This window comes from Grus americana, chromosome 13, assembly GCF_028858705.1.
Source record: "Grus americana isolate bGruAme1 chromosome 13, bGruAme1.mat, whole genome shotgun sequence".
Taxonomy (NCBI): Eukaryota; Metazoa; Chordata; class Aves; order Gruiformes; family Gruidae; genus Grus; species Grus americana.
In genome coordinates, this window is record NC_072864.1 from 19,663,221 (window position 1) to 19,678,606 (window position 15,386).

Genomic DNA, 15,386 nt, shown 5'->3' on the forward strand with positions numbered 1-15,386 from the left:
GATGAGCCAGCATTGTATTAAAACTGAACAGGAGCTTCTGTAAACTAGTCTGTTTCCAGACAGTAGCAAATGTACATTCAAAACAACAGCCCTTCTGGTTCTCATTGATAAAAGATGACACAGGCACCTGATGTAGGATTGCAATGGAAGTCTGGAGCTTTATATAGCTTATATGCAGTATGTGACTACAGAGTATCTGTTAACTTTTGTGATCCCTCAGTAGTAAACCTGATCTCACCAGGGTGGAGAAGAAGGCTTCACTAAATTTGTGAAGACTCAGTGGCTTCTCCATGCATGGTAGTGTTAAAAGTCTTTTAACTTAAACAAAGCTGAGTTTCTATGCTAGCTATCCAGAAGACCTCCTTTGATCGCAGAACAAAATTTGTTTGACATGGTTTTGTTCTTAGCAAACATTGACTTCTTGTTTTGTTTCCCTGTCTCCTTTTAAATGCTTACTGGAACAAATAAACTATTAGTACTACTTATAAAAAGTGAAGTTAAACTTACTGGCCCATAATTCTTCAGTACTTTTTAACCTTTTATTTAGTCCAGTTTTCATTCCTCTGCATTGCTATTAACTTTGTTAGCAATTTATGCAGTTGATTTTACTAAAGAAAAAGCATTTAACACACCTGCTTTTTCAGGGTCATAGCTTGCTTTTGATGTGAATGGCACTGCTTCTCTTGGACTTTGTATTTTGCTATATCTATCCTATCTAGCATCTTGCCCCCATATGCTTGTAGTAGTCTTTATGCTCTACTTGAGGAATCTGACCTAGCTTCTGTTTCTTGAATGCTTCTTCCTTATATTTTATGGTCAGTGAAGGCTTCATGACTTGGCCAATTTCACTTCTTTACTGTCTTTCCTCCCCTAATAGGATTGTTTGGATGTAATAGCTTTCCTATTAAGTAACTGGATTTCCATAACTCCTTTTTTTTTGTTTTTGTCTTGGGCTTTTCCATAACTCTTTTTTGTCTTGCACTTGCCTATTGTAAGACTTCCCTGAGTTTGTTTACTCTCTGCTTTCTTGAAGCCCTGTGTTGGAGATCTGGGTATTTTTGTTGGGGTTGGTTTTTGGTTTGTTTTTCTTTTTTTTTTTTTTGAGCTATTCTCACTGCTTTCCATCTTAAGGGTTATCAGCTGTTGGGTTTTTTTTCTTCTCCCCACCCCCCCTTCTGTCACCCAAGTTATATTCATCTTTGTATGTTTAGTACTTCCTTCAAATTGGTTAGAGGGCTCTTCCAGATCTGGATTCTCCCTACAGTCTTTAATAGTACAAAAAGAATTATTGGTAAGTAGTCTTGTAGAATTAATGACATGATTTGTAAAGGTCTTAGTGTTGTCCTTTGTAAGAGCAACTAACAGGTTATTTTAACACATGACTATAAGGGAGAGGGTTCATGTGTGCAAACTACAATAAAACTACCTGTTTATTGATTGTGTCTGAAAATGTTTTTGGTGATTTAGACTTCAAAATATATTGTTTCCACAGTCTTAAGCATGCTTTTGGGATTTGGTGTTCATTAGATGCATAGTTCTTACTCTAGGTTTCTAGCTTCCTGTTTTTTTGAATGTGTGCGTGTATGCTGCTGGGGAGGGGTAATGGGAGAGCATGGTGCCAAATTCATTAGAAGTTGTTTGTTGTGGAGAGGGACCAAAGAAGCCTGAGTCAGAAGAGTGCTCTCCTGCCTTCTCCATCTCTTCCCCAGTTCTTCCCAGCTGGTGTTGATAATTCTGTGCTAGTTTGATCTCGCCACCTCAGCTCCATGAAACTTTAATTTTGAATGTACATCTGCTTTTTGTAAATCCCAGTGATATTGAAAGTGGACAAATTGTCTTAAATATTTTAAGATTTCTTGATTATTGCTGTAAGAGAAATAAGGCTCTTTGCAATGGTGAGAGTTTTAGCACAGACAATATGCTGCTACTGTTCCTACAGCCATTAATGCCAGTAAATGGTTACACACAGGACTTGAAGACTTCCAACTGTTGTTTTCCTATATTTTTTGTGTTGTTATTTCAAAATTTCTATACCTGTTACTGTTTTATTTTTAAGTTTTGAGTAGCTGGATAATTGCTTTTATTAGGATTGTCTTTTTCCTCCTTTGACCTATGCTTATAATACTAATAATGAGTTAAGAAACAAGGGCATCTGTGATCTTGCACACGAATATACCAATAGATGTGGAAAACCTGTAACTAACTACTGTCTGGATTTCATGTTTTATAATGGGAAACAGCTAAAAGAATGACACCCAATTAAAATTTTAAAAAATATTTGTGAAAGTATAGGGAAATGCAGTTTTGATAGTGTTCAACATAGTGACCTTGTGCTAATTATTTGTATAATTTACAAAATAGTCCTTCCTGAGTATCCCAGTCCTTTTAGTGTATGCATATGTAGAAATTAACATATACTGATTTTTTTTGTGCTCTTAACACACGTAATAGTAGTTAATGATATAATTATATAATATGGATAATTGTTGTATATGACCACATGTAATATATATAAAATCACACAGTGCTTATAAAACTGCTTAGTACTAGTCTCAAAAGCAATTTTGTGCCTCCTTTAACAGATAGATTACAAATAGTTCTGCTCCCTGCCCATGAACCTTCAGCCATTTTTTATTTTTTTTAAAGTCTGAGGAGCATAGTCCGTTCCTTGGTAACAGTATGCTTTCTCTTCATTTGAAAATGCTTCCTTGTCGTCTCTGAGGAGGTGCTGGTTTGTTTCTGTTTTAGTTAATTTTAAGCTCATTGCTATTAGTGAAACTGATAATAGAATGATTTCATTAACATACTAGTTATTTTCATCATGGAAATGCCTAAAATACATGGCTTCCTACCTGGATATTTTATCTGATTGTGAGAGAGACTAGATTTATTTTAAAACAAGTATTAAGATTCTACTGAGACTCAGGATAAAAACCATTTAAAAAAAAAAACCAAACCCACTAATATCCAGAGATGCAATTAATGTCATCTAGTCTGGATTTATGGAAAATAATTGTATGAACGTGATGTCTCACTGTCACATTTGACACGGGAGCATATTAGTTTGCAGAAACATTTATGCTTCTGCATAATATTCCCCTACTACTGAAAAAAATACTTCAAAAAATAAAAACCCACATGCCAAGCACTAGAAACTATAATCTTAATGATGATGTTAAATGTTAGTGAGCTCTCAAAAAGCTCTTAAAGTGATTCAGCATTAAAACAAATTTTTCAGGTTGAGACAATATTATAACAGATTTTGAGACTAAGTTTCAGTGTCTAGTGGGGATGGTCCAGGTACATTTAGTTTCATCTACTAGGAGATGATAAACTAGTGAACTGCCTGAGGTCTCCCTGCATACTTTCTATAATTATGGAGGGAAGGTTCTATTTTACAAGAGGAAGGAAACAAGAGTGGAAGTATAGTGGTTACAAAATAAGAAAAAGCTGTGTTTTCTACTCTTGTTTCAGACAAATGTCTCATACTGGCAGTTTATTCAAGCGAGGCAAGAAAATCTGCTTCAGTTCTGTGAGACAAAGTTGCTGATTTTGTTAACTGGACTTCCATCACCTCTCAATTGCTTGTTTTTATTTGGAATATTTCTTGTGTTTTGGATAAGTTAGTGAGATCTGAGAATATTTTGTTATGCCTTTTTTATGCTGAACAATTTGTGCCCAAACTTAGTGAGACTGCGATTGAAAAATGCTATTCTGTGGGATGCGCACTTGAGAGTTTTCTAAACAACCAAAAAAGATCTTTGGAATAAGATTCTTAATAATATTTTTAATAATATTGTTTGTTAGGTGTCTTGATTGAATGTTTTTAGTTGTTTATAATCTTCATTGAAGTTTGAGTTGCTATAAGATGCTTTATACTGTTAAAGGAGACAAATGTTATGTATGCGATACTCTGGTGCTTTGTAAGTGTTGTCTAGTGGGCTTGCAGAAAGTATCATAGTCCTATTCATGTCAAAAAGATTAATTTTTAATGCATTATGATTAAAAATGTTTAATTATTAATGGAATGTAGTTATGAAAGATAAGGTTTGAATTGAGTGTTCCAGCTTAGATCCTTTCAAGATTTTAAACCCATTTTCTGTGTGTATTATATTTTTCAACCACTGAACATGCGTATAAACTGTGGAATCTGGTTGAAAACAAGATTTATGACAGAAAACTATGCTGTAGTCATACTTAGCTGTAAATATGGCTGGGGAAATTTTAAAATTATTAACTTTATTTTGTGTGGCTAGTGAAATGGGAGATGTCCAGGATGTTGAAAACAGGCCATACCTGGGAAACAAACTGTTTTGTTTATGGCATTTTTCAAGTATGCATTCTGACTCTGTTCCCTTTTTTTTTTTATTTTGTTTTCAGATCTTGAGTCAGATGACTGTGCGTCCATATACATCTTTAATGTAGACCAACCATCATCCTCTGTAAATCAGCCAATTTGTATTCCTCGCCATGGATTGCAGTCTCACTCCTCTCCTTTGTCACCACCTACAAGACTTCAGGGTCATAAGCACTATGAAGGAACTTGTGAGATACCAGAATCCAAATATAGTCCACTAGGTGGACCCAAAGCCTTTGAGTGCCCTAGTATTCAAATTACATCTATCTCACCTAACTGTCATCAAGGGATTGAAGCCAATGAAGATGAATTGCACACAAATGGCACAGAAAATGAGTATATGGAAAGGCCTTCACGGGACCATCTCTATCTTCCTCTAGAGCCATCATACAGGGAATCATCCCTTAGTCCAAGTCCTGCCAGCAGCATTTCCTCCAGAAGCTGGTTTTCAGATGCTTCTTCTTGTGAATCCATTTCCCATGTTTATGATGATGTAGACTCAGAGCTAAATGAAGCAGCTGCTCGATTTACCCTTGGCTCTCCTTTGGCATCTCCTGGTGGTTCTCCGAGAGGTCCCAGTGATGAATCTTGGCAGCAGCCTTATGGATTTGGGCATGCCTTGTCACCTAGACAGTCTCCCTGTCATTCTCCTAGAACTAGTATTACAGACGAAAATTGGCTAAGCCCTAGACCAACATCAAGGCCCTCATCAAGACCTACATCCCCTTGTGGGAAACGACGACACTCCAGTGCTGAGATTTGCTATGCTGGTTCTCTGTCTCCTCACCATTCTCCAACTCCATCACCTGGCCATTCTCCCAGAGGAAGCATAACAGAAGACACGTGGCTAAACACTTCCATCCATAATGTACAAGGCCTTAATTCTGGCCTGTCACCATTTCAGTGTTGTACAGAGACTGATATTCCTCTAAAAACAAGAAAGACCTCAGAGGATCAGACTGCCACTTTATCTGGAAAAATAGATATCTGTCCTGAAGAACAGGGTAACTTATCATCATCCCTCGAAACTGCAGTAGATGATTGCTCTGGATCTCAACACACCTTGAAAAAAGATTTGCCAGGAGACCAATTTCTTTCTGTTCCTTCGCACTTTACTTGGAACAAACCAAAGCCTGGTCATACTCCTATATTTCGGTAAGTGATTAGAAAGTCCATCCCTCCCATTTTTTCCCCTCCTATGCATCTTAAATATACATGTAAATGTGCTTATACTTCAGAGATGCATTAAGACCTCTTAAAGAAAACTTCTTGTAGCCAGGTAGATGATACAATTAGGAAAAAACAAGTTGAGACACCAAATACTTTTCTGTTTCTTCTCTTAAAAATACAGTAGGTGTACTGTAACATAGGATTAGTTTTATTTAAATAAAGTTTGTTTGCTTACATGCACAGAGCCCAGCTGAATCCATTGTCTGCAGATTTTGTGCATGCTTTGCAGCTCCATCTAATCTGAGCAGTTTAAGTTTTCATATAGCTAAAAACCCCTGACATATATGATTTTATAAAACTATGAGACCGTGAAAGAGGTGGGGCGTTTAGTTGCTTTTATTTTTACTTCTTTGAGCTGATAGAATAGAGAAAATAAATTTGCATGCCATACTGAAAATCATCCAGAAAGAATTGATTTCAGGGCTGTAGTTCCAAGGGTGGTGCTGAGTTAACTAGCTCTTTTCCTTTTGTGGTCCTGTTATGTGCTAGCAGGGTGATTTGTGGAGGCTCAGAAGAGGGTACTAATTCAGTTGGGGGAAAAATTCACCCTCCTTCCCGTTCTGTTACTTTTTAGATGGAGCAGTTCTGTGATTTTTTTTTTTTTTCCCACCACGTAGCTTCTGGAATCACTTTGCCAGCACAATACAGTGAGTGGAGTAGAAATGAGAACTCCTTAAGCAGCCTTGCTGCTGGACAGACAGATACTGTGATTACTGAGCTAAAGTTATCCATCTTATTCCTGAATCTTTTTCCTTGCTCTACTAGGTTTTAAAAATAAGGGGTAGGGAGGTACTGGCAGGCAGAAGCTGCATGCATTTTTTGTGTGGACATTTTGTAAGAAAGGTACATTAGATTAATATCTGTAAAGTATGATTATCCATTTAAAAGCCATATTATAGGTTTAAATGTCATTGCTTCCATGCTAGTCTGTATTGATTTTAAAAAAACTTTGATTAAAATAGTATCATTCTGTACACAGGCAATGCTTAAGATTTGCTCTTCAAGGATGTAGTGAATGGAGCAATTCCTCTTTCTTAGAGTGGTGGTGGGGGTAAGATAGGGTAGGATTTTCAGCATATATGCTTTATTTTGAAAAAGGCAAAGCTTAAATACTAAAAGTTAATGACAAAATGTAGTGTTGTTCTCATTGCGAAGTCATCTTTGCAAAGCTTCTGTTTCCATACTCTGTATTTTTAATTTTAGAAAGAATGGCATAGAAAATATTCATGTTTTTTCTCATTTTCATCTACCCTACCACCTTCTCCCCCAAAGTAAGTCAAGCAAAATAAATAATGTCTCTGACCATTCTTCAGAGATGCCCTGTAGGAGACTTTTTTTTTTTTCCTGGCTCTCAGAGTTTTAAATTCTTAGCGGAAAACTAGAATTAACTATCACCCAGTAAGCCAGGCTTACTGAAGAGGTATTCTTTTCAGGGACCTCCCTCAAAAGTACAACTCTCTGAAAAATGGATGCTGGTTTTCATGGCAACATGCTGGTTTTTACCTAATCCCTCTTTCTAGTGGCTTTTTCCAAATGCTGTTGTTATTCTTGTATCACTTTAATGTCTTAATGTATTATTTCCCGATGACTTGCCAGATGAACAAGCCTATTGAAAAAATGTTTTAAAATACCTGTTCTCTTTGTCTGTTGGGTACATGAATATTCTCAGGGGTGTCTGTCTTGTGGAATATAGAAGCACTCAGTCATCTTTTAAAGATTGCTATAGCTGACCCTTTCCACGCACATTTTGGTCAGAGAACTAATGGACAAAATTCAGCTGCAACTTTTACTATTGAGTACCCAAGAAGGAGGTTACAAACACAAATGGATGAAATACAAACCAATACTTTCAGGGTATAGTGAAACATCCTTAAAACAAATGGAAAATAAGTGAATCATAGCATTAAGAGCTTCCTGAAGGGTAACTTCTTATGGGTACTATCAAATAGCCTGCAGTGTTCATCTGAGTTCTAACAATGGACTTTTCAGTTTTAGTGCTGAATGCATTCCTCTGTGGTGATAGATCAGTGTTACACAGAAGGCTCATTTTGATTAATACAAAACTTCTGTTAATTTTAAAACTAGGTTTTGTATAAATTCTTTAGAAGCTGTCAACTAGCTTAGATTTATTAATAAATCTAAATATATTGTTAATATTTAGATATATTTAAACAATGCTCATTCAGCCATTTTGTCATTTTTGCATAATTTTATGACCACAGATTTTAATTTCTCTTTTTGTCAGAAAGATACTGATTTTAGTGAGTGGAAGTGATTTTTTTCTTTCTTTTTTTCTTTTCTTTAACGTCCTTCTGCATAACTGTTTATGAATATGAAGTTTAACAGTAAAGATGCAAAGCTGCTAGCTGGAAAATTCTGTTTTACCAGATCTGAAACTACTGTGTTGACAGACACATTAACTGTCTTGAAGTTTTCTTTTTTTAGATTCCATTGCAGTCTGCTCATCTGTTAATAAAAGGTGTTCAGTCTGTTACTAGAATCTTTTCATTCTAACTAGAACAACGATAACTATTTTTCCTTCATTATGTATTTTGGAATTGTATTATATTTATGTAGGATACTCAGCAGTCCTAACACAGCATTTTTGTTAGCTCACAGGCTAACGTAGCTCCTAAAAGGTGAGCACTACTGAAGGGTAAAAGCACATGAACATACAGGCATGTGGCGAGATGGGGTGTGGATCTACGGTTCTTTTGTGGGATGACCAAAATAGTTACAAAGATAGATACTCAGTTAAACCTGATTCCTCTTGTAGTGGGGAAGACTGAGCAGAACTGAATAAAAATCAATTTTACTGCTTTCATTAAGAAGTAAGAAGTCTTTTTTTAAAATGTTGATTTATTTATAAGCTGGCACTGCAGAACTTCTGCATTTGCCCATTTTATATTTAGAGAAGACAAGAAATACTACACCTATTCACAAGTAAACTAAATAAAACTATTAAGCTGTATACATTTGCTGCCAAAAACGCAGTCTGACTATTGAATTAGTGGAAATGGCTGCGTTGGCAGCTGTATCCTCAGCGAAGTGTTGAATTACTTAGTAGTTGTAGCCTGTTTCACAGGTGCTACAAGAGTATGCACCATCAGTATGTTAAAACATTTCATTTTGGCTAAGTTTACTCTTACGTTTTATGAATAAAAATGAAATGCTAGAAGATCCACTGTTTCTTAAATAGTTTATGACAGTGACCAAAGGCGAGCACCTCAGTTGTTGTAAGGAGTTAGATATTATTTGCAATTTGTATCTTTATTATATATTGTATATAGTAATTGTAATATAAACACAATATATATTACAATTAATATGCTTCTTGAAATGTGTCGATTGTATTGTCAAATACAAAGTAGTGCATGAAGTAAACTAGAGTGGTGATTCCAAGTATGTGAAGTGACTCTGACCAGTGTGCACACTCAGCTGCAATAAATTGATCCCTGGTAGAAGTAGGGATATCTTGGCTCACATGTGACATGGTGTGAAATGTGCAGATAGCACCTGCTTCTCTGAATGCTATCTAAAGTCTTGTAAATCTGTAATCTAGTTTATCTATTGAGTCCTGATCATGTTTTCCTTCTTTCTTCTATGTTCAGTAAGTGTGCGATACCTAACAAAATTTAAAAATGTGTAACATGCTTTTGAGCATTTTAGTTGTATTTCAGATGCCATCCAAACAATTTCTTTCGATGACAGCTTGTTAGTCACAGAAACCCATAATCTGCCAGTGTGTAGCATATGACAAATGTATGTGTATTTTGTGCCCTGAGTCAGTATTTACAGTATTTTTTTAAAAAACTTGATCAAGGGGAATAAAAAGAGTATAGGGATAACCCTGAAACCTTTACTGAGTAATTAATGTAATATAATACTTTTGGTGAGGACTTGTCACTAAAAGGACAATTCATAAGAGATCAACAACATTTATGGTGTTAACAACCATAGTTATGGGTGTTCTGGAGTTAACCATCACAGACATGGCCAGCACTGGCGTAGGTAACGTGGGGCATTTTATTAAAGAGTGGTCAGTGATGATGCAATTGAAAACGGTGGGAGTTCTTTTAGCTTTTAGGTTTGTTGGTTTGTTTTCTTTTGCTTTAAACTTACGACTTTTAACATGAATGGTTGGTGGAACAGTAAGTTTTAGGTTCTGTAAAGTAGATCTTGAGAATCTAATTTATGTCTCAAGCAAATAGGCCCTTTGTAGGGTAGTAAATTTAGTGAGTCATTCATTTTTTCTTTCTTTAACCCCTGAAGTATTTGATGGGAACAAATGGTACTTTTGTGTCCAGTAGATAACCAGACAATATTCATTAATGGGCAAAAATCTTGAAATAAAACCTAATTTCTTTTACTGTGTCTTCCCTCATGGAATTCTTAGAGACTTACACATTGATTTAAAAACTACTGTATAAACCCATGTCTTCAGACTGCTCTGTCGCTGGGTCATCAAGTAGTTTCTTGTTCCAGTGGTGATGACCACGCAGGCTTTGATACATGTATTTACAATTCAGGAATCTCTTTAGTGACGGATACTTACTGGGAACTTGAGAGTATTTTACCTGCAATTATCTGGCAGTTACAGCTAGAAACTAGAATTACTGACAATGTTGCTTATTCTCTCAGGAAAAAAAATAGTTTAAATATACTTGTAGATGGCCGAATACTTGGAAAAGTTGCTTCCCTTGTCTGAATCCTCTTGGAAGTCTGGGGAGTAGAGAGGAACAGAATTATGTTCTATTTTTTAACATAACTATTGAGACTTTGGTCTTAAAAATTAAGAAGAATAAATATTGCGGTGTGAGTGGACTATAGGCAAACTTAGTTTGCTAAGCAATCATCTTATTTTGATAAATAGAAATAACACCAGCTATGCTATGTTAGCAAAACTTTAAAGTGAAAATATTTGCAAATTGCTGACTTTGAAGATAAGGACCCACTTAAGTGAGACAAGCAAGAGAACTTTGAACTTTTTAGATTTTTAATAAGCAGGGCTATTGCTGTAATGTTTACATGCAATTAATGAATCCAGAGAAATTCAGGTAGTGTTTGATATGGGATCTTTGTGCTGTACATGTGATTCAGCTCTCTACTTTGTTCTGAAATGATACGGACTTTAATTGGCAGTATACTGTATCAGTACTCTTGAAAGCATAGTTAGTGTGGGTCTGCTAGTAGTAGAATGGTCAAATTTTTAATGTAGACAGTGTTTTAAATGTCTTTCGATAAGCCACTGTAGCCCCAAAATTTTTAACTCCAAAATTACTCCACCAGGGAAACTGTTGCTTTGTTCCAGATAGTGAAGAGCAACCACAGCAGTATTTTGGCTCTACAAGCATTCCGGAAAAGGACTGTAGTAATGGATCATAGTTGTGATTTGAGATTCTCAGGGGTTTGCTGTGTTGCAACATTGATTTGTCACAGGATACGCTGTTGGTTAATCTCTGCAAAAACTTGGGATGTGAAATATCCATTGTATGGTCAGTGAGCTTTTTCCCCACAGTGACAGATTTTAATGTGTTGGGAGGAGCTGTAAGTGGAAAATCTTATTTTTGTGTCAACTAAGAAATAATAAAAGAATCACTCTAGGAGATCTGTGAATCTCAACCAATGAAGGAAGTAAGAACTTTCACAACCATCTTGAGATCCTAGTGGGTGTCTTCGAAAGGTTCTTACTAGAATTATTAGTGACTGCAAAGAGGCAGGAACATGTTCATGTAGAGTGGCTAAAATGAGTTCTTACATAGGTTCCACCTGTGTTCAAAAACTTTCTAAGCAGGGAGTCCAGGAGAGCATTAGACTAAAACGTGCTCCAGCTGAGGTACCAGCATTAGCAGTTTGTCTGCACAGAGCCCCAGCTATTTGTCCAATGAATTACCCAGGAAGAGTGCTACAAGTGGAAGGTAACTGTTTTAAGTTTTTAACTGGATTATTTTTAGTGGCTCTTACAGGCTTTGTTCTTCTGTCTGTCCCACGTGTACTGCAGTGGGGCCACAGTCAAATGTGAACAAGCAATCTTGTTCCTGGGGTTTGTTTCTTCCTGTGTGAGAGAGGCATAGTCAGCCCTTGAGCTGCACCCGGACTTCTACAGGTCTGAATGCTGAAGTCCATAAGGACACATTTGGCTGTCCTTATGCTGAAGCCTGAATCAGTTCTGATTTAGAGATAATGGTTGCAGAGGAAGAAGGTATCTCTTAATTTAATACTGGTAAAATTGTCACTGAAGTGATAATTTTAAATGCAGTGGCTTCTGCTGAGGATGCTACTGAAGGGTTCCTTCTTTACTTCTGAGTTTCCTTTAATAGCTGCTGTTCTCTGAAGTCCTTAATCTTGATGTGATAGGAGTATGAGCTTTTGGAGGCATTAATCAGATTATATAACTCTCTTGGTATTACTGGAAGCACATTTGTAGATTTACAGATTGGTGCTGTTTCAACAACATGCTAAGATTTGATTTAAGGAAAGTTTTAGAATGACTGTCACTCATTATTTCTGTTTCCTGACATGTGATTTGGTGCTTTACTGCTAGGTTACTGCATTGTTAATAAGGTTTTTACTCATTTAAAGAAAAGAAAAAATGAGAGAAACTTCTGTAAGAGATTAAGTCACAAGCTATTGTAACAGTAATTTGGCGATGAACCGGGTAGAATTTTGTAATGAAACATGTAGAGGTGCCTACAAATGTGGTCCTCCCCACCAAGTCTGAAAAGTGAGGGGTTTTAAATAACAACGGTTCTTACTTCTTTTAATTTTTTGATCTAAAATGACTTGGAAAAAACCCCACAGTCAGCAGCTGATCTGGATTCTGGGTTCTGAATGCAAAGTTAGATGACTTTATTGATAATGGAAATGCTGTCATGCTGTGTGTAAGCTGGGGAGACAGAAATTTTTTGTAACACCAAATTTTTGCTCATTTCTGAAGCAGCTGTGCTTCTTACTCTTAAACACGTTCCAGCTATTTAAGAGTAATGCAGCACTAAATTTTGAACTTACATAAGTTCTGAACTATCAGAGATCACTAGAGTTCAATGCACAGTTTAAAACTGATAAAATAACTGTGGTGAGTTAAAAGTCTAGCAGTTTTACCGCTGATCCTCACCTAACGGTGTAGACTGAACAATATTTTCTTGAGAACGGATCCTTAAATACAGTAAAGCTAGCAGCTTCAGCCTTACTTTCCCATATCCAGCATCTGGTACAAAAATAGTGTTGCTTCATATTGAAAAGTGTTCCAAATATATACAAACTTGTTACCTCTTGCCCCCCAAATGCTGATATGATTCTTCTAATTTGATATTGATTTCTACATAGTATAAAAAACCCCAAGAGTTTGTAGACTGTATTCTGATTATTTTTTTAAAAAATTTATTTAGTCTCCAAGCTTGTGGGTTCATGTGACTTTCAGAAGGTGATGGTGCTAGTTAGGAAGTTCCCACCCTGCCTCTGTCCCACTAGTTCTGTTTGAAGAAGCTGTATAGACAACTGGGGCTCTGGTAAATCACTAGGAGTCAAAAATTTACCTTTCAAAATGAAATAAAGTTTGACCACTGATCCAGTTCAATGTGTATCTCTACAGCATTTGCCTCTCAAAAAAATGAAAGGGTGATGTGGAAGCAAAAATACGTTAAACTGATATCCTCACAGGACAGAGAGGTGCATGACAGTGTACGCTAAAATTTTTTAAGATTCCACTGCTGCTTAAAAGTTGAGGGTGATGGAGACAGCAAGAAAAATATTAAATATTCAGAGAGAAACAACGGTTTGGCTATCCAACATCAAACTCCAAAGGGAAGCAGCTGTAACTCTCTAGCCTGCTACATCTAGAAAACATCACTTTGATGCAGCACAGCCTCAAAGGCTATGTAATTTATTTGGAAAACTGTTTTGAAAGCTCTCCAATTTTTTGATGTTTTAGGCATCTGCGCATGCGTTCTGTGCTTGCTTGCTCCCTCATGCTGAAATTTTCTATTTGTTTTCAAAGAAGGACAAAATCTTGAGACTTGGTTATTTTCCTGTCTCCGTGTTTGTTCTAGTATTCCAAATATTTTTTCAGGAGATAATGGGAGTCTGATACAGCTTGTGCCACATTTTTATTAGTTAATTGCACAAGGAGTAAACCTCTCTGAGTGGCTGTGAGGAGAGCGGTCACAAGCAAGAAATACTTTTTTCTCAGCTGAGTTTATTGTTAAACTTTTAGTAATACCTCCCAGTAATTGGTATATAGTCTGTGGTGTGCGTGTTATACCAAATTCTCTTAGGGACCATATCTGTTCATGGTGCATACCAACTATTTTGACACAGAGTATTTGGTTTTGGGGGGTGGGGGGGGGTGGAGGAGAGGTTTCCAGAAATACCAAAGAAAAATTTCTCACATGCTACGTTTCTTTTTAAACTCTATTTAGTATCTTCTAATCCTGACGTTTTCTTTCCTTTTTCAGACTGAAGACTTGAGTCCTCCTTCAGTAGCTATAAAAGTGAATGGCAAGGTCTAGTTGATAGCCAATAGTAGCATTTAGGCAGTACGTCTGGGCCTGTGGTGAGTATCTGGAAGGATTGGGCTTATACTGCATTCCTGTCAGTTTCCTCTATTTTTTGCTGAAATCACCAGTCCTGTCCTACCCAGTAAATACTACTGCTGTCAAAGCACCAGTCATCAGACCTCCTTGCTGAGGGAAGACGAATCTTTGCTGTACACCGAATGCTTGTGGAGAAGACTTATTGCTCACGTTTCTTCCTTTCAGTAAGAAGAAAGGGAAATACTCTTGTTTCTCCCATTGCTGTCAGAAAGGTGCTTCAGGAGATGAGGCTTATATTACAACGTTAGCTGTCTCCTGAAGTGCACAGTAGAGGTACTCCATGAAGCAGCAGGTCAAGAGGCTTATAGGTTGTTCTCCTGTAGGAGGAGGCCAGCAAGTGGTGCCATTTCTTCTCCCTCTTTTCCATGCTTAGTGACAGTGATTTTTCTAGTAAAAGGTAGATGTATGGTGCTGCAGGCTGAGCCCAAGTCCGTCCAGATACTTGCTAAAGACAGAGCTTTCTTTTTTTCTTTTTTTTTTTTTTTTTGTTCAGTCCAAATATTACCTTCTTTCTCAACTGTGGATATGTTTTATAGGTCTTAGCTAAATTCTCCAGAAGGTATAATTTACCTTTCTTGGACCTATAGCTATTCATGTTTATGGAAACTTCCATGGCTTTGGATTGGTGGTGGGGTTTTTCTTGACTCGCTGTAAAGTGGAAAGAAATGGAATTGAGCTTTCTCAGATGACAATACAAACCAGTATTTGTCCATCTCTTTAAAACCTAATTTGCTTTCCCTGTTGGTCAGCATAAGGTAGTACAAAACTATTTTAATAGAAGCTTATTTTTATTGTAAATGTTGTTGTTTGCTACACAGTGCTAAAAACGTTCACTTTTATATGTTCATAAATTTGCTCTATCAGGTAATTACTGACTCGAATCTGACTGTTCATCTTATTAGAATCATAAGTCTATAAATCTATGCAGGTAAAAGGGTAGGTATGAAAACATTGGTGATATCACGTGGCTTATTTCCCTCTGAGCTTCTTCCATGTTACTTCTATTACTGCATTTTGTTCTCCTTCTTCCCTGGAGTGACTTTGTTACTGTGTGTAAGGGTATACATAATCTGTGGATAAGCTAAGCATGTGCTTTAGGTGTCTTTGCTGTCTGCTGCAGTAAGTCTTTATGCTTGGATAGGACTACTAGCTTTAAAACTTTGAATAATCATATAATGTTCATTTTAATGATCGTTAACAAAGTGCAG

The 15,386-nt window shown here is 36.6% G+C and overlaps 1 protein-coding gene across 4 annotated transcripts in view; it reads left to right on the plus strand.

Annotated features, from left to right (window-relative positions):
* The window catches only part of NFATC3 (nuclear factor of activated T cells 3), a 76,346-nt gene that overhangs the window by 12,846 nt on the left and 48,114 nt on the right, over positions 1-15,386 (plus strand). For all 4 annotated transcript variants that reach the window (XM_054840085.1, XM_054840087.1, XM_054840084.1 and 1 more), the window contains exon 2: positions 4,381-5,512. In XM_054840085.1, coding sequence (XP_054696060.1) covers positions 4,381-5,512 — 1,132 coding nt within the window. The remainder of the gene's footprint in view (positions 1-4,380; positions 5,513-15,386) is intronic.